At 63.3% G+C, this 24,093-nt stretch overlaps 1 protein-coding gene across 3 annotated transcripts; it reads left to right on the forward strand.

Annotated features, from left to right (window-relative positions):
- The first annotated feature begins 1,712 nt into the window (after positions 1-1,712).
- On the forward strand, positions 1,713-21,308 carry NPDC1 (neural proliferation, differentiation and control 1). Of its 3 annotated transcripts, XM_086764153.1 has the most exons (9): positions 1,713-1,865; positions 13,395-13,538; positions 18,525-18,632; positions 18,775-18,954; positions 19,085-19,151; positions 19,604-19,688; positions 19,843-19,922; positions 20,022-20,118; positions 21,037-21,308. In XM_086764153.1, exons 1-9 carry the CDS (start codon positions 1,772-1,774, stop codon positions 21,112-21,114), a joined length of 933 nt encoding a protein of 310 aa, XP_086620279.1. In that variant the 5' UTR covers positions 1,713-1,771; the 3' UTR covers positions 21,115-21,308. The 3 variants fall into 3 exon arrangements, with proteins under 3 accessions (XP_086620279.1, XP_086620281.1, XP_086620280.1); XM_086764155.1 differs by lacking the exons at positions 1,713-1,865; positions 13,395-13,538 and adding an exon at positions 15,179-15,275; XM_086764154.1 differs by lacking the exons at positions 1,713-1,865; positions 13,395-13,538 and adding an exon at positions 15,621-15,835.
- The last annotated feature ends 2,785 nt before the right edge of the window (positions 21,309-24,093 follow it).

Genomic DNA, 24,093 nt, shown 5'->3' on the forward strand with positions numbered 1-24,093 from the left:
TGTGCTGATTGCACGCATGGAGCAGAGCTGTCTGGAGCTGGTGTCTCCCCTCTGACCTGGAACGGTGATCTATCAGTTTTGGGAGGCTGGGAAGTGCAGCCGTCTGCAGTGAGCCAGACCCTCGGAGCTGGGGCTGGGCTTGTGGGTGGCAGCAAGCACTGCTCTGGAGAGCGGGAGTGGGAGCAGGGCATCCCGGGATAGCTCAGGCTCGGGAGAGCAGGTCCCACCTCGTCGCCGGCCTGCTCGCTCCGTGGGCCCGCCCCACAGCCCCCAGCCCGGCTGAGCTCGGGGCTCGCTCACGTGGGCCCCTCCGCCCCCCGACCCACCCGGGCAAAGAGATGGTGATCCTGATCTGTGGCTGTGGAGCGCTGGGATCCTCGCAGAGGCACTTCGGGCTCTCTGACATCCCCCTTCTGAGGAGGCCGTGTGGGGCAGGGGTCTCCTGCCCACTCTGCCAAGACTCACAGACTCCCACCTCACCAGTGCCCGCCCCCTCCCACCCAGTTACCTCTCATTTGCCCCCACTGCTCTCACCCAGCTGAGCGGCCACAGGCTCGGTGTGTGCACGGGGAAGCAGTGGCGTATTAAAATCACTGAGTTTATTAGTGATTTGCATCAGCATAAATAGGACCAGTTTGTCCCAGTAACCCTGTGGTCTGGCCCAGTTTCCATCCCAGTAACCCTCCAGCCCCACGCTCCTGCAGGGCAAAAGGCAACAGAGGGAAGATGCGCACCACTGCCCAGTGCACTTGCTGGTCCTAGCGGTGCGTGTTAAAACTGAGAGGTGATTAATGAGTGCGGAGCTCCAGCAAAGGAGAGAACAAAGGCAATGCAAGGGTCTTTCCTCTGGCTTGCCCAAATGGCTGGTGGGAGCAAAAGGCCAAGGAAATTAAGGAAGAAATAAGATTTTAAGTGATATCCATTCTGCGGAAGCAGATGACGAGGCTGCAAAGTACGTTGTCCCCATGCCATGCTGTTGCTCATCTCTGTGCAGCCGTGGTGGCGGCAAGCCCAAGTCGGTGTCCCCAGCCACTCACTCTCGGCAAACCTTGGAAAGCCATGGAGCAGGCTGACAGCCTGCCAGGGCACTGCTGACGCTCTAACAGGGCTCCCGCCGCGCATGCTGTCAGCTGGGGCCGAGCCCAGTCTTGCAGCGGGGCATCAGCCGTGGAAACCCCCTCCACCAAGAATTAGGGACAGCACATACCGGCCAGCAGGATCCCGGCCAGCCGATCCCGTTGAGCATCCGTCATCTTGCTCGCGCCAAGGTCTCGGAGTCTGTGCCCGGAGCACGGGGCCACAGGTCAGATGCCTGGATTTTGCAAAGCCATTCCAGGCCAGGTTGGCCAGGGCTCTGAGCAACCTGATCCGGTTGGAGATGTCCCTGCTCCTGGCAGGGGGGTTGGACTGGGTGGGCTTTAGAGGTCCCTTCCCACCCAAAGCATCCTGTGATTTTATGAGCTATGAGGGAGCTCGCTCTGTCGGGATGTGGGGACGTGGCTGTAACGGGAAGGGAGGGGGACTTTCGGCCATGCACTGCTCTGGCCAAGGCCGGTGACTGCAGCTGAGGCCTGACAAACCTCAGCGCACGCCACCGAGTTACGCGGGTGATGTTGCGGGGGGGAGGGACTCAGCAGGGCGGGGCCTATCTGCCGGGCCTGGCCCCACGGATGGGCCCCGCCCCCCCGCCGGGCCCCGCCCCGCCCGCCGGGCCCCGCCCCGCCGCTCCCGCAGCCTCCGCGGCCCCCACGCCCGCTCGTGTCCGTGGAGGATGGTGGCGGCCCGGGGCGCTGCCGCCCGCCGCGGAGCGCTGCTGCTGTTGCTCGCCGCCCTCGGGGCCTGCCGCCCGCGCTTCGCCCGTGCCGGTGAGTGCGTCCCCATGCCCACGCGTGACACCCACCCCAACACTCCTCCTCCCGTGTCCATGTCTCCGCCCTCCCCGGGGGACCCCCATCCCCATCATCCCCGCCCCCACGCGTGGGTGCTCAGGCTCCCAGCCGCTCGGGGAGGGGGCGGCCGGTCCCACCCCGCGCCGCGGCTCCCACCCAGCATCCGTGGAGAGGCCGGGAAGCTGCCGTGGGTTCGGGCCTCCCCGTGGCCCATGCACCGCCATGGCCTGAAAGCAAGATGGGAAATGGCCCGCGCCCCACGCAGCCCCACAGGGTTTTCTCCCACCTCACCCGTGTCCCATCCGGCATCGCCCTGGGGGCACTGGCAGAGGTGGCATCGTCGTGGGGCTGGTCCCCAGCAGCGCCGCGGGGTGGCAGGGGGTACCCACGGACACGGGGCCTGATCCTGGAGCGGGCAGAGAGTGCAGGTGGGACCAACCCTGTGCTGTGGCCCTCGAGAAGCACCTTTATGGTGGGGGGGGAGGGTTTAAAGAAAAAAAATTAAAAAAAAAAAAACAAAACCCAAACGAATGAAGCTGCTGAGGTGGCCGAGCCCGGGGAGCAGCATCACGGCGGGGCTGGGGCGGTGACAGGGACATTTCTCCTCTCTTTCCCGGGGCAGAAAACACGCGTGGGTTTCGTTTTCCACCCAGCAGCACTGCCTTTGGCTGCCTCTCTGTTTCCTTTGGGGTTTTTTGGGGGGTTGGGGGTTTGTTTTTTTTTTTTCTTATTTAGTTTTGGGACCTAGGTCAGTGCATTTCCCTTTGCAGCAGGTCTAGCCCCAGACACGCGCCATGTCCCCTCGCTCTGCACCCGCTGCTAGGGTCCGCGGTGGGTATCGACACCCCCCGTCCAAAAACCCCACCCAACCCCCAGATTCACTGCCTGAACAAAACCCGGGGCTGCCCGCCGCCATTGCCCTGCTGTCACGCCAGTGTCCCTGCCTGCGGACGGCCTGTCACGCAGGTGCTTTCCGCCTCGCTGGCCGCAGGAGCCGGGGAGTGCCTCCTCACTCCCAGCATTGTTTGCGGATCCGATATTATTTTCCCAGCTCACGGGGCGGGCAGCTTGCCGTCAGCTGGAGCGGCCTCGCCGTCCTCCTGCCTGTGCTATGGGAGGGTGAGGTGCAGGTTGCTTTTAAACCTCCCAGTGGTTCAAAACATCTGGGCCTTTCTTTTTGGGATGCTCCTGTGGTCTCCTGCTTCCCGAGGCTGGGGCAGCCCAACCGGGGGTACTGGTGACGCAGGCTGCAATGGGAGGAAGGAGATCCAGGCAGCTCTGATGCAGCTGCCAGTGATCTGGCCTAATTGCTGCTGCTTCCCAATTTAAGGGATTGTAGGGGGGATAATCTGGCCTGGCCGCGCTGCTGGGGAGGGACACCTTGAGTGGGGGAGGTTGCAGTTTCCCCTTCACAGCTGCCGGAGATGCAGCCGGTGCGAGGGGCCTCGCTCCACTGGCGGCGGCCTGCTCCAGCGGCTGGGTTATCTCCCGCCACCGGCACGGGCGACGTGGAGATGCACGCTCCAAGCTCCTTCTACCAAGTGAAGGCTGGGGACAGTTTCTTTGCGCTGTTTCCCATCACATCGTCGCCGCACTGCCTGGAAGTGCTGACAGCAGCATCCCGGGGCCGGGAGGTCCAGTTCGCGGGCGGCAGGGAGCTCTGGACCGGTTTCTCACAGGGATGGCGGAGGTGGCTGGAGGAGCATCCCCAGGATGCTGAGCAGGGAAAGGAGTCATTGTCCTGTCCCCACAGCCTTCCTCCCTGAGCGCAGCAGGGCAGAGGAGACATTGGCTGTTTCTTCCCGTTTTATAATCCCCCTTCCTGGGCAGACGGGGCAGAGCTCGGCTTTCTCTGGGGACGGCTGCAAGGTGGAGGTGGCAGGGCCAGCGGCAGCTCCCACTCCAGGGCGTGCCAGCGAAGCTGGCTCCTGGCGAGGAGAGAGCCGGGGCCGGAGGTCCCAGACCACCGTACCCGTGTCCTCCTGCCCCTGCGGCCTCAGCCAGGCTTCTTCAAACGGGGGCCGTCATCTCCCCCTCCCCACTTTCCTCTGCCGGTGCGGCAACCCCTGGGTCCCGCAAGAGATGCCGTCTCCCAGGCCGCAGCCAGCACCTGGTACCATGGTGCCCTCGTCCTGCCGAGGGCCTGATCTGCACGGGAGGCAGGACAGTGGCTGGCTTTGGAGGTTGTGCAGCCAGTGGTTTACGTTTTGGTTGGTGCTCCTTATCCGTATTTTTTCCCCATGTCTCCATGTTGGCACACCAAGCTTCGGGCAGAAGACTGCCTCGCCTCCTTTTCTGGCTGCGTTTCCTGGAGAGTCAGACTTCTCACCCCTTCTCCAGTAATTTGGTTGCCGAATTTCCTCTATTATTATTATTATTATAAATAAAAAAAGATATTTTCCAAATGGCATGATGGGCAAGAACCTCTTTTTTTAATAAGCCTGAAAACCCTGGCCCCGCCGCCGCAGCCAGGACTTCACCTCAGAAACAGCCAGAGAAGCTGTTCAGTGAAAAAAGACTGGTGAGTCCTTCCTAGTGCAAGTGACCCATTTGGGCAGGTGCGAACTGCCGGCTCCTCGCTGCCTCTCCTCACGCCATCCAGGGATGCGGGCACTGACGGCGGCGGCCCCAGCTCTGCGGTGCCATCCAGAGCTGGGCACGGTGAGGCAGGAGCCATCCCCTGCAGAGTCCTTGTGGCTCGGCCTGCAGTGGGATTGTCCGCCTCCTGACTTTTAATTTGCCTGCTCTGCCATCACGGCGCTGGGGAGGGAACTGGGTCGGGGCGTAACAGGCTGCCCCTGGGGTCTGTCACCCCGAGCGCTGAGGCGGGGGCAGCTTCCAGTCCCTCCTGGCAGCGTTACAGTGGCGCTCACTTGCTGCACCCGTGGTGCTTGCGAGGGCCTGGGTGAGCAAGGGGTACTCTCCGACCCCTCGACGTCTCACAGGTCAGTCTGCAGAAAGCAGATATTTCCAGCCTCAGCTTTGTCTTGAGACACAGAGAAGGCCGTCTGCGTCCCCCTTGTAGCGGAGGGCAGCAACGTGCAGCCACCCCATCCCTTCAATTCCCCTTGCGGCTCCCAAGTTTAATTTTCCGTGCGATTTTATTCTTGCGGGTAACATTCCTCACCACGTTCTCTGGGGTTACGTTTGCCCAGCTGGCTCTCACCATGAGAAGTGAGCCCTCGTGGGCAGGTGAGGTGCGGGGGAGCTGGGGATGTGGTGCGTGGCTGTCCCACGGGGCCCTGCGGCCTGCGCATCCACAGGCCTGGGGAGGGAGAACGGCTGGGAAGCGGCTCCGATCTCCGTGATCCCAATTCCTGACATGGTCAGCATCATGGAAGAGTTTATGGTTCACGGAAAAGACACAATGGAAGTCCCTTTCCAAACCCACACGTGCCCAGTCTGGGGGTGCCGGCGTGGGGAGATCGTGGTCCTGGAGTCTGGGAGACGCTGCGGTTACGGCATGCAGGGTTGGGCCTTCAGGACCCGCCATTTCCCATCAGCTCTGGGCATAGGTTTGGGGTCAGGGTCCAGAGCGGGACCCTGGCCTAACCCTGGGGCTGCGCTGCCTGGAGCTGGGGGGTCCCTGGGGCTGCCATGGCCCCGCAGAGCTGATCCTCTCCCTGGGGACGCCTTGCTCCGAGGGATGCGTGGCCCCCTTCCCGCGGCACAAAGGGGAAGATGAGTCTGGGACATTTGCCTGAAATGGCTCTTCTGGGCCGTGGGGGTATTAAGGGAGGTAATCGGCTTAGCTCTGCCGCGCGCTTACGGAAGGGGTTATGGGGATGCTGGGGACAGGAGGGGGGACAGGGTGGCCTTGCCTCTGGGCCCTGGTGACAGGAGCTGCCGTGGGTGCCATCCCTGCATAAATCCCATGAACATGGTGCCCTCATGCTTCGTCCCCGCAGTAGGCCCTGGGTCTGGTCCCCGATGGATGCAGTGGCTCCCCCGGGCCAGCCAGCCCCAAAACCCCGGGGCACAGCCCCAGTGCTGCTGCCAGAGCATTGCCCTCCTGTGTTCCTTGTATCTGTGGCCTCACCTGGGCTTTACTGACCACCACTGCTGCAGGGGTGCCCAGAGCACCGAATGGTGGCAGCAGCCTGTAATTAGCTGCTTCATGAGCCAAGGATAATTGTGATGGAAGAAACTGGCCATTGAAAGCCTGCAGGGCGCTTTGAATCGGAGGAAGGAAACGCAGCCGGAGCAAGTCCCGGTCCCTGCCTCTTCCCATCCCGGAGCACGGCGGGCTGGTTGCAGTTTCCCATTCGCCTCCCTTCACAGCCCCAGCTGCTGGAGATGCGGCTGGTGCGAGGGGCCTCGCTCCGCTGGCGGCGGCCTGCTCCAGCGGCTGGGTTATCGCCCGCCGGTGGCACGGGCGACGTGGAGATGGACGCTCCAAGCTCCTTCTACCAAGCGAAGGCTGGGGACGGTTTCTTTGCGCTGTTTCCCATCACATCGTTGCTGCACTGCCTGGAAATGCTGACAGGAGCATCCTGGGGCTGGAAGATCAAGTTCGTGGGCGGCGGGGAGCTCTGGACCGGTTTCCCGCTCTGGTCCAGCACCCTCATCAGCGCACCGCGTGCTGCGTATTGAGGTCTCTCCTGCATGGATGGAGGGGGCAAAGCCTTTGCGGGCGTGAGGTTTGCTCTTTGGCGGGAAGGACCCATCGCTTCAGGCTGGTGACACGAGAGGCGACATGTCTGCTGGCGTGCTGACGGGGACACTGGCTCGTTGCGGCACGGGGGTCCCCCGGGCTCCTGGCCCCTGTCCCCTTCCCACAGAAAGGAGGCAGTGACAGAGGGCAGAAGGTGGAGGAGGTGCTGCTCTCGCTCTCCACCCGTGGCACCCTGGGTGCTGCCTGGGCTCGGCCAGGGCTCTGCAGAGGGGTGCTCCTGGGGACCCCACGGCTCTCCGCACAGGAGGATCCGCTCTGCCTCGGGGAGCTCATCGTCTCGCATCTGTTGGGGATTATTTCCCAGTCGCCTGCTAAGCTGGGAGAGAGGGCGGCCCCAGTAAACTGCCAGTAGCGTGGCCCATCCTGTGGCCCTAATTCTTGCCTTCCTGGCTGGAAAGGAGGGGATTTCCCTGAGCCGACCGCCTCCTGTGGGGGATAAAACCCAAAAGAAATCTCTGGGCCCAGCTGTTTCGGCACCATCTGCAGCCCTTTTGCAGGATGGATTCATGAGCATCCCAAGGATGTGGCTGTGCATCCCACAGGCCCCCATTTGCTAGGCTCCCAGGGGCCCCCCCATTTTCTAGGCTCTCTGCCCCAGTGGGGCCCGGCGCCCTGCAGGTCTTTATCGGGGGTTGCGGCTGAGTCAGCGTGGGCACAGCTGCGGGCACAGCCCCAGCCGGGTTGAGGTGAGGTGGCCTCTGCTTTTCCGCCTGCCTCTCACCTTGCATGTCCGCAGGGACGTGGGCTGCCCACCCAGGGGTTCCCAATCGGGAGCTGTTGGAAAGCCATGAAGGTTAGGCCCTATAGCCCCTGGCACCAGGTGATAAGTGGCCACGTCCGCAAACCCCACCGCAGGGTGACATGGAGCTGGTGGGAGTGTGGAGGCCAGTGGCGGGCAGGAGCAGGACAGACGGACTCTGCACCCCGAGCGAAGCTACCTGCGCCACTGCTGCTGCCTGTGAGCTGCCCGAGGGTGTTTAATTAGCAAAATTGTGCTGGTGCATCATTACCAAAGGCTGCAAAATGTCTCCTCGCGGTGTGGGATGGCAGTGAGGTGTGGGAGGGCTTTGGCTTTGCCAAAGAGCATCTGGCCCTGGCTGGGCGCAGCAGCGCTTTGCCGGGGACCTGCTGCTATGGGGTTTTATTCCCAGCCCAGCAGCTGGAGCACGCGGCTGCTCGCAGGTGGCCAAGCTGTGCTGGCGCGGCTGTGCCAGCCCTCGGCCTGGTGGCTCCTTGGGTGCTCAGCTGGAGGAGGTGGGCTGCCCTCGCCCACTTGCCCGCCAGCAGCAAAGGGTCTGCAGGGAGAGCTCACCAGTGGCCGTGGCTCTGCTGTGCCGCTGGGCAGGTGGGCGCCTTAGCAGACCAGGCTCTGCAGGTGCTGCCCTGCTGATGGTCAGTGCCTGCTGGTGCCAGGAGCAGTGAGCGGGACCCAAGCCCTTCCCTTGAGGCTGCTCGGGTGGGTCTGTGCTTGGGGCAGAGCTGTGAAACCCCCCGCGTACTGCAGCACACAGCCCACCCCCGTGTGGGCACGGCAACGGTGCCAGGGCTGTGCATCCCCTGCGATGCCAGCACAGCGAGGGTCCAGCACTGCGCAGCGCTGCCCGTCGGGGTGCCCAGAGCACAGCAGGGATGCAAGGAGGGGTCCTGCTCGCCGGTGGAGGCCCTGCACTGCGCGCCCAGCATTAGCACAGAATGCCCATGTGGGGCCAGCCCCATTAACCCGCTTGCGGTGCTGCTCTGCGCCGCGGCCCTGACCGCCGGCCGTTTCACCTGTTGTGCTGTGCCCAACCTCAGAGCCTAGCCAGCAAAAAAGGTTGGTTTAAAAAACCCAACCCCTACCCCTGCCCTGGCCCCGGCGGACTCTGGGCAGGTCCGAAGCCTGTTGGTATTTGCTTGAGCAAAACCTGATAAACAAGACTGGAAGTGAGTTGTTCAGAGCTGCAAAGAACAGCACAGTGCTTTTTGGCGTGGGCTGGCATTGGGGACAGCCTGGGGTCCCCGCTGCAGGTGGGCACACACCCAGCCGAGTCAGGGCCGCTGATGCAGAGCCAGCGGCAGGCTTGGGCAGGCCGCACCAGGGAAATGACATAGGGCATCTGGTTGTCCTTTTGCTTTCTCTTTTTTTTTTTCTAATTATTTTTTCTCTTCCTGAATATCTGAAGCAAAGCAGTTGGGGCTGGAGACAGCCCTGGCACCACAGGGTCACGCCAGCATGGCGAGGGACACAGCGTGTCACGCTCCCGGCCACCGCACAGCCTCGCCACAGCAGCGAGCCGGGGCCGGAGCCGCCAGCGCCCAGGAGTGGCTGGGCTGGGGACCAGGGGTCTGTCCCTCCCCAGCACTGGGTGCAGGCCGTGCCGGCTGCACTGCCCATACCGGGGCTTCAGCGCAGGCAGCCCACCCCGCAGCACCTCAAAAGACTGTGCTCGGTGGGAGCATGGCGCAGGCAAGGGTGGTGCTGCCAGGGGGTCTCTATGGGGACCCCCCAGCCTGCAGCACAGGGCTGCTGGCAGTGTCCCTCAGCTGGGGACCATCTTTGCTGGCATTGCTTTATCAGTTGGGCCAGACCTTGGCGCCTGCCTGGCTGAACCAGAAAAGCTGGAAGCCAGGACACAAGACCGGTGGCCTCGGGGACGGGAAGCCTGGTGGCACATGGCCTTTTCGTGAACAAACCTGCCGAAGCAAAAAAGCAAACAATCGCTTTCAGCTGCAAAGTGCTCTGCAGTGGGCGACATGCACCGGTGCTGCTGCAGGAGGGGGTGACGGGGGGGGCCAGCTGCATGGCTGTGGCCGTGCTGCATCCTCCGTCCCCAGGAGCAGCATGACGTGGCTGGTGTGCCCCTGCTTGCAGTGTGCCAGGGTCGGTGTTTGCTGAGAGTCCCGCTCGGCTGCCTCCGCGCGCGGGAGGGGTCTCCATCTGCTGCATTTTCGGGGGCAGGAGCATGGTGGTGACATGAGCAGCTGCAGGCGGCAGCAGGGCTCTCGCGGAGGCTGCTGGGGCCATGGTGCCAGCAGCTGTGCCCGGGCAGGGGAATTGCGCCTGGGGGTCTGGCCCTGCCAGATGCTCCACTCCCCTCCATCCGCTTTCAGGTGCAAGAAACAGGGGCATGTGGCCAGGCCGGGGGACCTGGCAGGGCTCAGGGCCGCTGGCATGTTGTCCATCCCACGGTGTCCATCTCACCCGAGCAGTGCCAGGGCTGGGGTGTCCGCTCAGGTGACCCCAAGCCCGGCGTTCGCTGCGTTGCTGTGCCCACTGGCCGTAGAGGTGGTGGCTGTCCAGCTCACCCCTGGGCACAGTGGAGGGGTGGGGCTGAGGTTTTCGGGGCTGCTGGGCGAGAAACGAGACCTGGGGGGCTGGGGTGTGGTGTGGGGCAGCATGCCTGCCAGCCCACCTGCCCGGGACCGGCTCCGGCCCTGCAGAGCCAGGAGCTATTTGCAGAGCCAGGAGGAGAGCAGAGACGGTGCAGGTCATGGCAGAAGCACTGAGAGGGCAGGCAGGGGAGCATGCGGAGGCTCAACATGGGAGCGGAGACCTCCGCCCCACCGTCCCTGGGCACCCTGATGTCCCTCCACACCTGGCGTGGCCCCCTGCCCTGCCTCTGTGACCATCTGCCAGCAGGGACCATGTCCGGCTGCTGCGCAGGGCCAACCCTGTGTTCCCGGGGCAGGCTGCTCGCAGCGGGCAGGCATGAGCTCCACGCCTGCATCTCTGCTGCAGCTGATGCCCAGCGGGCTCTGTCTGCTCATGCACTGGCACCAGCGCCCCGTCAGCCGTGAGACTGGGTGTTGGCACGTCCAGTGCATGGAGCATAAGCGCTCGGACCAGTGCTAGTGCTAATTAATTATCCTCTTACATTAACTTCTATCTCTCTACCTGTAGCAGTGACACAGTGGGGGCAGTTCCTGCCTTCCTGGATGTCCTCTTTGCTTTTAATTTTTTTTTTCTTTTTCACCTGTATGTTTTGGCACGAGCGTTGAAAAACTGCTTCACCCAAAGCTGCGACCAGCAGCAGCTCCATGCCCTGCTCCAGCCACGGCGAGATGCTGCCAGACCCTGTGGCATTTGGAGAGGCGCAGCGGGCACCCCCAGTGGCCCTGGGGCCAGAGGCGTTGTGCTGAGCTTCCCCCACCCCGATAACCCATCCTGGGGCTGTGCGTATGCCTGCACTCCTCAGACCCTGCGTGCTGGCGTTTCCTCCCACGTGCAGGGCTGTGCCTGCTCCTGCACATTCCCGGCTCCTGCTCACCCGCTGTTTGTCTTTCCATGCCGGCTGTACGGTGTCCTGCTCACCCGCTGACCTTGGCTTCCACTCCTGCCCGCGTTTCTGCCTGCAGGAGCCATCCCACCTTCTCCAGCTGTGGCATTGCACCCCAGCCCGGAGCCCAGGCCCCCAGGGTGCCATGGCTGGGGTCGGAGATGCCTCCACTCTCACCAGCCCCTGGGCTTTGGAGTGGACTCAGAGAGTGGCAACCCGCCCCCACCCCCAAAAAGACTCCTCACCCTGCAGGGTGCCCACGGGCGATATCTGCTCAGTGACCACCAATTGATTACACCTCGGGAGCTTAATTAGATCATGCCTGCCTGTCTTGCTCCTAATCCCAGCCTATGACAGCTGGGCAAGCACAGCTCATTCCTCAAGCAGAGATAACGACCTTTTCTGTATTCCAGGCTGGGGTTTATTTAACTGGTTGCTGGGCTCTGGCTCAGGGCTGCCTCTGTGCTGCCTCGGGGTGGCTCCAAGTGTCCTACCGGGGTCTCGTGGTGCTGGGTGGCCACAGGTGATCCATGCCGGGGTGGCTTCCTCCTGCCAGTGAACAGCTTTCGCCAGCGCCTGTTTTTGGGAGATGTGTTTCCAGGGGTCTGTGTGTCTCCAGTGTCCCCCCCAGCACCCTGCGGGGATGTGGCATGTCCCCACCTGTGGGGCTGTGCAGTGCCAAAGTTTCCTCCCGCCCCTGAGCAGCCCCATGTTTTGGCTGTTTTGTGATTTTCAAACAAAGTGGCCTTGAGAGTCAGCCCGGGGCAGGCGGAGCAGGCAGCAGAGTCCAGTTTCTGTGCTCAAATACCTGATTATTTTTCCATTTAGCATTAATTTTCCCTCAGCTGCCTGGCCAAGCCCTGCGTCGTCTACTGGGAGCAAAACTGGCTCCTGTGGGCATGGGGGTCTCTGCACCCCGCTCTGAGTGAATCCCCCCAGGCCGCTGCTCCCGGCGCGGTGTTCAGCCAGCCCGAATTGCCACTGCCAAGAAAATTCTGCTCGCAAAGGTTTGGCAGCTCTGCCCTTTTCTGGCACCGTGAGCCGGAGGGTGATGAACGCGATGCCCCATGGGGTGCACTGGGCAGGGGTCCAGGCACCCTTGGTAGCAGTTGCACCCTCTGTTGAGCAGTTTAATGGTGAAACAGGGCCGTGTAAAGCGGGGTTTGTTGCGACTGGTGTCCTGCTTGGCATCCTGCGGTTGTTGCTCTGGGGTGGCATCCCGCTCGGCACCTGCGCCCTGGCTGGGGGAGCAGAGCTGCTGCCATGGCCCTGGAGCTGTGTGTCCTGGCGGCTCCGTCCTGTGCCGGGACTCTCTGCCACACGGTGCCTGGGCACAGCCTTGACTGGTTGCTGCAGGGGGACTGGGATGCTTGGGAAAGCCTCCAAAGTTGGGGTGCCCCTTCTCGTGGGGTGCTTGGTGCCAGGGCCGTCCCCAAGAGCAGCAGGGCAGACGGCAGGTGCTTTGCCCGCGGTGTTGGCGTGGGCGGGCAAGGGCTGACAGGATGGTGGAGGAGTGTGGGACGGTGCTGGGGAGCCAACTCCTGCCGTGACTCATCGCCGGGCCGGGGGCGGCCAGGCCTGGCCCTACTCCCAGCAAGGGCTCCGTGGCCGTGATCCACCTGCGGAAAAGCTGTGGGCACAGCCACACGCGGCCAGGTGGAGAGTGGGGCGAGGGCAGCTGTGTGCTGCACCCCCACCCAGCTGTGCCCAGCCCAGGACATGGGCGCACTGAGCGGGACCTGGCTCAGCGGTGCCACCAGCTCACAAGGGAGCGACGTCTGTGCTGGTGTTGCGGCAGTGCCAGCAGTGTCACCGTCCCTGGCAGTGGCTCCTGCTGCTGTAGCTGAAAGCCAGGACCCCACCATGTTGCTGCAGCCCCACACCGTGGGTGAGACCTGTGCGCTGGCCCTGCGCATCACTGCCCTGGCCGGTGACGGTGCCTCTCTCCATCTCTGCACATGGTTTGCCACCATCACCCAGCCTCAGGACTCGGCTTTGCATAGGACCTGGGAAATTTGTGTGTCCAAGGAGGTCCCGCTGGCTTGAGCCAGGCTGGGATAAAGAAACGGGGCTGCTCCTGGCCACAGCATGTTGGGTCTGGATGAGGTCGGAGCACGGGGGGCTTGTGCCTGTCCCCAGGTACCTGCATCGTGCAGGCAGGGGCTGGAGACCCTCATTGCTGCCAGCTCAGCAGGACTCGGGGTCTCTGCAGCATCTTGGGGTGTCCCACGGGATGGTGACACCCTGGGGCTTGGGGTGTCCCATGGAACAGTGGCACCCTGGGGCTGTGCAGGAGGATGGGTGCTGCCTTGTCTTCCCTGCAGGCAGCCAACTGCCTTGTGTGAGTGATAAAATCATGGAATATCTCGAGTGGGGCTTCATTGCGGTCAGTAGAGGCTTTGCGACGGCTAAGGGGAGGCTGAGGGGCAGCTCCGGTGAAGCACATCCACGCCCGTTAACTGTGGCGGGAGCTGCCCGGGGCGGCTGGGTCCCACGCCAAGAGGCCTCTGACAGACCCAGGGACACGTTCGACCCCTCTTCTCCTCCTGACCTGTTTTCTTCTGTCCCCCGCAGCAGCGTCGTGTCCCCGGAGCCTGGACTGCGCCCTGCAGCGCCGGGAGTTCTGCCCGCCGGGGTCAAGCGCCTGCGGCCCCTGCCTGGCCCCCTTCCAGGAGGACAACCGCGGGCGATGCGTCCGGAAGCAGCTCACACCCGGTGGTAGGTGCACCAACCTTGCAGCAGCCCCTTCTCCAACGCCCTGTCCGCAAACCCGCCCATGAACCCTCCCCACACTCCTGCAGCTCCAGGTTCCTGTCCCTCGGGGCAGCCCCCCGCCCCAGCAGCACCCCATTCCCTGGCTTCTCCTCTCTGCGGCAGCCGTACCCCCGTGGGTACCCCCAGCCCTGGCTCACTGCAGCTGTGGGGAGTTTGGAGGCTGGCGGGGGATGCGTGGACCCGACCCCACTCCTTGTGTGTCTCCTGCAGCTGCGCCAGCGAGTGTGTGTGCCACTGGGCCCTGCCAACACCCAGGGGTGCCCAGGGGCAGGAGGGGGTCCGGGCCACCAGGGTCTGCCTGCCTGCGCTGGGGTGGGAGCTTTTCGGAGTAGGGGACGTGGCCACACAGAGCCACGAGCTTTGTGGGAGCAGGGCAGCAGCTTTCGGTGCATGGAGCTGTGACTCCTGTAGACCCCATGGGGGCAAACAGGTGCCCGCAGCCTCACCCGTCCCAGGGCTGAGCTGTGCTGGTGTTTGGGATTTCAGTACCTGGTTCGCATTGGTTTGAGCTGTTGGGCTGTGATTTGGGGCTGCCATCTCCTCCCCGGTGATGCCCACCGTCCACTCCGGGAGGGTTGCTCTGGCAGCACCAGGTGGGAGCACAGCCTGGCTGCACATGAGGGCAACAAAGGGCTGCACCACGTGTTTTCCCCTGCTCCTTTCCCAGGGGAGCAGTGGGGCTCCAGCAGTCAGGGTGGCTGCGCCGCGGCAGTGGGCAGGGATACAGGCAGAGCACCCCCGTGGTCACCCATGCCACCCCGCGCCGGGCACTCCCACCCACCGCTGAGGTGCACGGAGGGTGCTCCCGGTGCACCTGGGCGCCTGCACCCCAGCTCAGCCACACAGTGGGCACAGACACTTTTCAGGGTGACCCTCAACCCTTCACACAGCTTGGAAAGCTGTCGGCAGAGCTCTTCCTGTGCCCCCCACCACGGGGGGTTTCTTGCGGAGTCAATGAACAGGCGAATTAACACTGTAATTATGGCTCCACTCGATTATTTTTGGTTTAACTAAAGTCAGGCGGGCTGCGTGCATGGGGAAGTAGCTGGGGCCCGGCCATGCCCCCGCACGCCAGGTGTTTTTGCTGGGGACCAGCTGGGTGCAAGCGGGGGCTCTCCAGCATCTCCGTGCCCACTGCAAAGGGCATCAACCAGCATCTTCCTCCAGCCCACCCTTCGCTGCCAGCTTTTCGCTCCCACTGCCCCCAAAACCCCACGCCAAGGCCGAGGGAGCTCCCAAAAACACACAGAGTGGCTCCCCCCGCACCCGAGCTGCTGCCTGGGTGGAGGGGTCTTCTGGGTTTTTGGAGGGAGTTGCTTCATGTTCCAGTTCCCATGTTTTGGGCACGTCAGGGGTCTCACCGGGGTGCAGCTGGAAGTGCACCCATGGGCACAAAATAGCTTTAACCATTGTTTGGGGTTAATTTTTTTTTCATATGAAGTCTCAGGAGCAAATTTCCCTCTCAGAAGGGGACATGTGCTGGCATCTCCATAGCAACTCCGCTTGGTGCTGGCATCAGCAGGGAGATATGGCCATGGTTGCATCCTCGCCCGGCTTCAGCAGGGAGATGCGGGACGGCGGCAGCATCCTCTGAGAGGATGCCAGGAGAATGGAGACCATCCCAGGGTCTCTCCCATCCCGTTCCCTCAAGCAACGCCACCATCTTCTGGCATCCAAAGTGTGGGTACGGGGGAGGAAAAAAAAGGGAGCTCCCCTCCCAAATTTTAGCATGCAGGGGAGCTCCTTTTGGCAGGGAGGCACTGATTTTTTAATTTTTCTTTTTTCCCACGGGTGCTTTTGCATCCTACCTGCACCTCGGTCTGACAGCTGCACTGAGGGAGGCTGCGAGGATGCAGAGAGGCTGCGCTAGCTGCATTTTGGGGGGGGTGCCGGAGCTTAAGGATGCCAAACCCTTTAAAGGGGCTGCCCACACAGCTGCGTGGGCAGCCCCTTTAAAGGGTTTGGCATCCTTGAGCTGCTCATGGTTGCCGGTGACGCTGATCTCAGGATCCCAGCTGCCACCCGTGCTCGTCCCCGCAATTGGTTGCGGCTCTTGGCAGGAGCCGGGGGCTCCCCTTCCCTGGTGCGCTGGTGCAGGCAGGCTTCACAAGCAGCATTTTGGGGGTGAAAAGCGGCCTTTCAGGGTCTCAGGAGGGCGATGCATGTGAGCAGGGTGTTCCTGCCGTTGGTGACAGCGTACGTGGGTGTCTCGGCGTACCCGGCGCAGCACCGGCATGGAGGTGAGACGGGATGTGTGGGACCTCATGACGCGCTCCATCCCGCTTCCTGGTTTGCCTGGGATCTGAGCCCCCAGAACGCCGCTGCGCTGTGCGCTGTCGGGACACGCCGCTGCGGATTGGCGTGATGCGTTTTGGGCTGGTGGTGGGTCCCATCCCCACTCCCCATGCTGCCAGCATGGAGCCAGGGCTGAGCTCTGCTGGACTGCGGGAGGCGCTTTGGGAAGAGGGGGGGGGAAAGGGGGTCCCAGCTTGCAGACCTGGGGGTTTCTCTGGCAGTGGCCAGGAGGGCACCAGCCATCCTGGGCCAGGACTACAGAAATAAGTGGATTTGTAGGAATTTTGTGCCCTCCTGTGGAGACTGTCAACATCGAGTTTCCTCCACTGGGGCGGAAGCCACACACGTCCCTTCTTGCTCCCTGCTGTCCCCAAACCCTGTGTGCGTCCTGGGGTTGAGCCCTGGAGACCCTGGGAGAGGAGAGCGGCTGGGCTGGGGTGCTGGGTGCCAGGCTGGTGCCCTCCCTGCTGCAGGCGGGTGATGGCACCTACCGTGAGAGGGCACCCATGCCCTGCGCAAGCCCTGCGTGTCCCCTGTGCATGCCGTGTGTGTACCCAGCGTGCACCCTGCATGCTCTGTGCAGAACCCTGTGTGCACCCTGTGCCCTGTGCATACCTTGCATCTCCCCTGTGCATGCTGTGTGTGTAGCCTGTGTGCATCCTGCGTGCTCTGTGTGCACCCTGTGTACTATGTGCATACCTTGCACGCACCGTGTGCCCTGTTCATACCCTGCATGCACCCTGTGCACACCCTGTGTGCACCGTGTGCTCTGTTCATACCCTGCGTGCACCCCATCCCATCCAGTGTGCCCACCTTGCTGCAGCAGGGCTGGGGCGGCCTCTGGGAGGTGCCCCACCTCAGTTCCTCTTCCAGCAAGAGCTGCCTGGGGCAGCCGGGCCGCAATCGGGGGTCACCCCAGGCTCTCGGTGCCGGGGGAGCAGCTCTGGGCTGGTGTTTGGCCCACCAGTGGTGCCTGCAGGAACTGGCTTTCGGTGCCAGGCCATTTCTGGCCGGGAAATGTTGTGAGGTGGCAGATGTGGCATCACCGGGGGAAATCTCAGCTGCCGAACAAAAGAGGGGTGCACGGATTTTTAGCTGCTGGATAAAGCTGGTTAATGCAGGTGAGCGGCACAGCCCGGGCACTGCTGGCAACATCAAAAACTGGCAAACAGCACAGCTGCCATGGTTTTCCTTGCACCGCTTCTCACGGTGGGAGGCTCAGAGTGCCCTGGGAGCTCCTCCTGACGCATTTCCCAGCTTTTTTTTCCTTTTCCAGCCACATCACATTCATTCTCCTGAAGCGTTGGCTGTTGACCCCCCCAAGGCCAAAGGGGGTCAGGGCAGGGCTGGGCTGTGTGCCCCGTTACCAGTGGCACCAACACAGCCTGCTTCCCCCCAGCCTGGGTGTGCCAGGCATGGGCACAGGCAGGGCTGTCCCATGGGTCTCATGGGAACGGGGAGCCGGAGCCGTGCTCGTCATCCTTGGCACGAAGCCATCCCCATCCCGGGTGCAGGGCTGTCCTGCTCAGTCCCGTGCCAGCTCCCCTGCTCACTGGGAGAGCCCGACCCCGTGCTGGCGCCCGGCACTCGCCCATGGGGCACAGCGGCAGTGGCGCAGCCCCAAACCTGCCACCATGTGGCTGTGGCACTGCTTTGGAAATAACAGGGCGCATGGCGGCGTGTGGCCCTCTGGCTCCTGCTGAGGATGGGAGGCTGGGGTCTGGGGAGACAGGGGACACGGTGGCTCTTCGTGCACTTGTTTAAAACAAGAGCGTCCCCCTTTTAAACTGTTTTTTGGCTTGCATGGCTCTGAGTCACAGGGCAACTGAGTGGCCTTTGCGCCCAGCTCTGGAGGGAACTGGGATTTATTTCCAAACATCGGGAGCTGAGGACAGATTCCAAAGGAGCTGTAATTGTTACAAGTTTGAGTTATCCGGGAACTGAGCTGTTGGTACCACCTCGCCTTTGTATGTCTTGATTCACCATCCAGGGCTTCCCGCTGGGGACAGCCTGAGCGCGGCAGCGCCAGGCAGAGGGAGCAGGGATGGGGACAGGGACGTCTCCTGCCTTTGAAGTTGAGTTTAATCCTGTTAAAAGCGGAGCGACGAGCAGTGGAGCTTGACACTGCTCGGTGAGCCTGGAGGTGGTGGGTCCCCTCCTGCTCCACAGTGTCACCTCACGAGCAGGCAGCCCCAGGCCAGGCCAGGGGTCCTGGCCGTGCCCCAGGGGCCCCTGGGCCTTTGTGGGTCCCCGGCGTGCACCATGCTCTCCAGGCCCAGCTCCTGTCCCTCCTCGCTCGGGGCTGCGGGGGGCAGGTCCTGAGCAGTGGGTGCTGGCAGACTGCCTACTCTTGGGGGGCTCTCCAGGATCCCCTAGCTCTGGGTCTTTTGCTCCTGCAGCCTCCAGCATTTGTGGGGTGAGACACGTCCCACAAGCAGCAAGGATGCGTGCACATCCCAGGCGTCAGCTTTGGGACTGCCGATGTGCCGGAGGGCTGCATCTGAGTGGGCTTGGACTCCAAACCACCCACATTTCCTCATGCTGGGATGTGAGCCCCCTGTCAGAGGGGTGCCAGCTGCGGTGTGCGGCCACGTTCCAGGGTGCCGGTCTGATGCTTGCTCTCTCCCGGCGCAGGGCAGAGGTCCGTTCCCAGCTTGGAGGAAGAAATCGATTTTCTGGCAGACGTGCTGGCCAGGCAAGAGGCTCCTCGCCCTCATCCGCTGCAGGATGGGCAGCCCAGGAGTAAGTGCCTGTTCCCCAGCCCCCACCACTCTCTGCAGCGGTGCCAGGGACCCTGTGGCAGCCAGATCCTGCACCCCAGGCTGCTTTGCCCTCCAGAGCTGCCTGGGTGCTGCTCTTCTCACAGCTCTGCCTTCTCCTGCAGCCACCCCAGTCCCCGCCAGCAGCAGACAGCGCGTGGCCAGCGGGCTGAGAGGGGGGCTTCTGCAGCGGGCTCCTGCCGGCAGCCAGACAGCCGCCACCCTCCCCACCTCCACCACCACCGGGGTCCAGAAGTACCCGGTGGAGGCGTCCCCCATCCCTTTGAATGACAACGTGGTGCTTGGTGAGACCTCAGGGACAGGCGGCTGGTGGGAGGGGGTGTCGCATCCTCACCAAGGAAGCGTGGGCTGGCAGCGGCACTGTGCCAGCTGGACTCACCCACTGTCCCGCTGTGTCCCCCTCTACCTCTGCAGGGCTGATTGTAGTGTGCACGGTGGCCGGGATCTCGGCACTGATCGTGGCTGCAGTCTGCTGGTGCAGGTGAGCGGAGGCCTCTACCGCCAGCTGGTCCCTCAGTGTCCCCATGCCCACAGGAGCTTGTTCCTGTGCTTCGCAGGTGCATGGGGGTGTTTGGGGAAATGGCAAGAGCTGCCTTTGCCAGTCCCCCTGCGGACATGCCATGGCCACGGGGGTCGGGGCTGGCGGACAGCAGTGGGACACCCCCATGCCAGGCACGGGCTCCTGGGAGCAGGTGACACCTGGTTTGGGCATGGCTGTGGCACTGGGTGCTGACACCCCTGGCATGTCAGTGCCTTGTACCCAGGCCCTGCAGGACGGAGGTGGCTGTGCTTGGGGATGCCACCTGCCGTGGGTGCCATCGTGGGAACAGGGATGTGGGTGGGAGGACTGAGACCTCCTGGGCGGTCGCTGGCTGCCATATGGAGTCGTCCACTCTGGTGGCTCCCACCGCCCGCTCTTCTCTCCCCTGGCAGGCTGCAGAAGGAGGTCAGGCTGGCGCAGAAAGCGGACTACTCGGCACAGCGAGCAGCCAGCCCCCTGCCGTACGACAAGATTTCAGTAAGGCGCCCACATCCTTCCTCATGGGGTGTTTGGCATTGGGGCTGGGCATGAGCTCTGCTTGAGAGGCTTCCGACACAGGCAGGGACACCCACCAGCGGGCTGGGGGCTCTCTGGAGCCCTGCCTCCATGCCTGTCCTTGCTTTCTCCGCAGCCCGGGGACAAGACTCTGGCTCAGAGCGCCCAGATGTATCACTACCAGCACCAAAAGCAGCAGATGCTCTCCATGGAGAAGTAAGCAGCCCCGGTCACTAGTCCATGCCCTGCAACTAACTGGGGTGCCATTAATTGTCCCTCTGGGCTTCACCCCCTCTCTGCATCCTCTCCCCTCAGGCATAAAGAGGAGCCCAAGCTGCCGGACTCAGCATCATCCGACGAGGAGAACGAAGATGGAGACTTCACCGTGTACGAGTGCCCAGGGCTGGCTCCGGTATGGCAGGCGCCGGGCAGCCAGGAGGGGACCCTGTGCGTGTGGGGTGGGATCTAACACGTGCCTGGGATATGCGGTTCCTTGCGAGGAGCCTTTGAAACACGTCCTTCATCAAACCCTGGGATTGTCCAACCCATGTGCCCTGGCCAGGTCCCACTGGAGAGCTCCGGGTGCCCCGGCATGGGTGCCCCGGCACAGGGCCGTTCCTTGGGGAGCGATGCCCACGGCCCCAGGAGAGGCGAGCCAGTGCAGCCCTTGGCAGACCCAGCCCGCCATCCCTGCGGCGCCAGGGACATGGCCACCTCGGGCTCTTGGGCACCAGGACCAGGGGGGTGCCCGTCCTGGTGCCTCCTGGACCGGGGACCTGCGACCCCTCAAAGCCAAGGGGGGACTTTTCTGGCTGGCCGAGGACCCCAGGGAAGGGCAGCTCCTAACAGCCCTGGGTACAACGAGCACAAAGAGACCCGAAAGCAGCCTTTCACATGGTAATGGCTGCGAAGCCCGGCCATCAGGGCCCAGATTAAGGGTCATCATTAGGTCTTTACAGGCCCATTAAAGGGCACTTGATGGCAGGCAGGCAGTCTGGGCGAGGAGCCCCATTCCTGCCAGCCAGGCTGAGGGTCCCATCCCGGGGTCCCCAGCCAGGCCGTGGGGTCCCGTCCCGGACTGTGGGTTTTACACCATTGCCCCATCCCAGCATCCCCAGCCGCTCCAGACGAGGAGACAGCACCTTTCCAGGGGCGATGGCAGGGTCCTGGTGTGTGTCACCCCATCCCAGCCCACAGGGTCCCCCTCGTCCTCCCTGCTAGGCGGGGGTCCAGATTCAAGCCCTTTGGGATGGGGTGGCTCAAACCCCCAGCCGGTTTCCTGACCTCCTGCCTTTTCCTTCCCCTGGTCCCACTCCCTCGGCCGCCGCAGACTGGAGAAATGGAAGTGAGGAACCCACTGTTTGACGACTCCTCCTTACACCCCTCCAACCCCAAGTCGCACCAGTAATGCCCCATCTCGCCTCCGCCTGAGCTCGCTACGGACTGTATGCCCAAGGCTGAAGCCCATCGGGGCGGCCATGCTGGAAGGGCACCCGCAGCCGGGCAAAGGGGCGTGAATCCCCACTCTGCCAGACTGTTCGACACCTGCCCAATAAACACCCACTAACAGCTATGGGAGGGGGGGATTGCCCCCTTTTTCCAGCCTCCTTGTCCTCTTTGCTGCTGTGGTCGCGTCCCTGCCTTGCCCTCTGCTCGCTGGCTCTGTGGGGAGGGCGATCGCTGCCTTGGCACAGAAATTGGGGGGGGGGCACAGCACTGTCTCTTTGCATTGGGTGTTGAGGAGGGGGCTACTGCCCCAACTGTGGCTTGGCTGATGCAACAGCAGCAAGAAAAGGGCTGGAGAGGGGGTCGGAGAGCGGGAGAGGAGCCGGGGGGTGATCTGGGCACGCTCGTGTCTGCAGGGGAAGGTGTCAGGGCTGCCAGCCCGCCCAGAGCCCCTCTGCCCGGGATGGGGACTTTCCTTGGAGTGGGTGGCATTGTTTGAGGCTCCGGTCCCCGGTCTGCACCCTCCACCCCGGCCCGGGCAGCCCCTGGCAGCGGCGTTCTGTTCCAGGAGACGAGGGCAGGAGCAGGAGCAGGCTTGGGGAGGCACTGGCATCGCTCCCCGGGATGCCCCTTCCGACGTCACCCTGCACGGTGTAGAGGCTCAGCCGTGGCCCCTGCACCAGCTCCATCCCAGCTGGTCCTCAGCGGCCCTGCAGTGCAGAGCGGCAAATTGCCACTGTGGCCTGGGACCCCGGGCCAGGCTGTGCCCGCGGTGGTGAAGGATTTTCTCGCGGCAGCCCTGGGTGCCAGCTGGGCTCTCACCCTGGGACTCCGTGGGGCAAATGCTCAGAAAAGGCCTGGTGTTCTGGTTTTAAGCCTGTGTGGCCGTGAGGGAGGAAGGAGTGAGGCTAACATGGGCCTTGGGTGGCCGGGACAGGTAGCCAAGGCACAGTGGCTTCGCTGCGCTGCTTCTCTGCCCCACAGAGCCGGTGCCCTTTGCAGCGTCGCTGCGGAGCCTGGCCTGATGCTCTCTCCAGGTGTCCCTCCGTGCCAGGGGACAGCCGCCACTGCTCCATCTGGGCTCCAGCGACCGCCTGCACCCCTCAGCTGCCCCTGTCCACATCCGGCCCCACCAGCCACCGACACGCCCTTGCTCAGAGCCCAGCATCGTTCCCCAGAGCCTTCCCGGTGGCCATGACTCCAGCGTAAGCCCCAGGGTGAGTTTTGGGTTGCTTTTCACAGATGTGGCTTCATGTCCAGACCCTGGCATGGACTTTCACGGCCACAGGTGACCTGTGGTGTCCTGCGCAGGGGTGGCATCTTGCATGCTCAGGAGCCGTTTCACGTGCGGGCGGGGCAGGCGGCAGCAGCAGGGCCATGCCAGAGAGCGGCGGTGCCCCAGCAAGGGTGGCTCACAGAGGCCATCACTGTACAGATCCTTTCCCCATGCCCTGCTCCCTCACTGCTGCCCTTCTCCCCACGCCCCTTGTTGTTGTATGGATTGTAGTTCTTTTAAAATATTTTATTAAACAACCATGTTTAAGACCCATGCGAGTGTGTGGTGTGGGGCCAGCTCCCAGCCGTGGGGCCTTTGGCTCAGGGTGCTCCTCTTGGGAGTGGGGTGGGATGGGGGGGGGGCGGGGAGGGAGGGTGCTGCAGGTCCACCACCCCAAAACCTTCCCCAGGGAATAGCAAGAGCAGCCGTCCTGCAGCTGGAGCAGCCACCAAGGGTTTTCCCAGCCCCAGCAAGAACTAGAGTTTTATTTTCTGGCTTCTGGCTCTTTCTCAGGAGAGGTTTTCCCAGCCCAGGGTTGGGTGGGAGCCCCCGGGTTGGGTGAGAGCCTGGATCTAGCCCTGCAGTGCCCAGCACCCACCTGCCCCCGCCACCCCTTGCCCCCGGGGCCTGGCCCTTCGCACCTCGGCAGATAAGGAGCTATCAGGTCCCCACATTGTGCGGAGCCTGAGCTCCTCTCACGGCCCTTTGATCACGCCAGCCCCCCATCAGGCCGATACAGATCTGGTCTCCTCCTGGTTTCGCAGCCGGAGGGGTGGGTGCTGACTCACCGCCAAAGCACCCGGCACCCTTGGAGACGTTCGCTCAGCCCCTCCTCCCCCCAGGGCGGCCCCAGGGGCTTCAGCCGCAGCATCGCACCCCAAATCACCCAGGTCCACCCCAAGGCTCACCCATGGGGAAACCCAGCCTTGCACCCCTCCACCCCACTCCGAGGTCCCCAGATTCGGTTTTCCTTTGCTCTCAGAGCCCAGCAGCCTCGCAGAGCATGACCAGGCTTTTTTAGGAAGTTCCAGCTGCTCCTCCCAGGAAGATGCTCCCCCCCGGCTCAAGGCACTCCCGTAAAGCCCTGTCCCCACTGCACGTCCAGGCACGGAAGAGTCATCTATCCTGGGATGTCGTGTCTGTGCCGCAGACACCCTGGGCCAGGCCAGGGCTGGGTGCAGGGCCTGTGCTCACCCCCAGCCTGGCTGTGCCTTAGTTTCCTTGGCTGTAAAACAGCTGGAAGGACTGGCCAGCGCGTTCAGGCACTGTGGTGACGTGGGCAATACCCACAGGCTCTGTAACGCAGAGGTGTGTTTAATGAGGGGGCAGATCAGGACCAAATCGTCCCCCAGGACTTTTACTTCGGCCAGGTTTGGAAGCACCAACCCTCTGACATGTCCACACACACCAGCAGCCAAGAAAACTGCAGTGCCACAGAGGAGCCTCGGCCTTCCTCCCAGGGATGGGGCTTCCAAAGCCAAACCCAGCGCCCAGCCCTCCTCAGATGGACCCGGGCTGAAGGCCACAGCCAGCTCCCATCCACGGGGACCTGACCCATGGCGTGAAAGGGCTGCAGCCCACCAAGGTGCGATCGCCTTGGGCGTGAAACTCAGGGGGCTCTGGCACAGCCCCGATGGCTTCTCCATCACCTGCCCCAGGAGAGGG

Source organism: Chlamydotis macqueenii, chromosome 20 (genome assembly GCF_036417535.1).
Source record: "Chlamydotis macqueenii isolate bChlMac1 chromosome 20, bChlMac1.mat, whole genome shotgun sequence".
NCBI classification, from domain to species: Eukaryota; Metazoa; Chordata; class Aves; order Otidiformes; family Otididae; genus Chlamydotis; species Chlamydotis macqueenii.

Bases quoted from the DNA above. Each gene is read 5' to 3' on its own strand.
- NPDC1 (XM_086764153.1), top strand. From the start codon at position 1,772: ATGGTGGCGGCCCGGGGCGCTGCCGCCCGCCGCGGAGCGCTGCTGCTG. The intron at 19,689-19,842 runs GTAAGGCGCCCA...CTTTCTCCGCAG, and splicing joins TGCCGTACGACAAGATTTCA to CCCGGGGACAAGACTCTGGC. The intron at 20,119-21,036 runs GTATGGCAGGCG...CGGCCGCCGCAG, and splicing joins AGTGCCCAGGGCTGGCTCCG to ACTGGAGAAATGGAAGTGAG.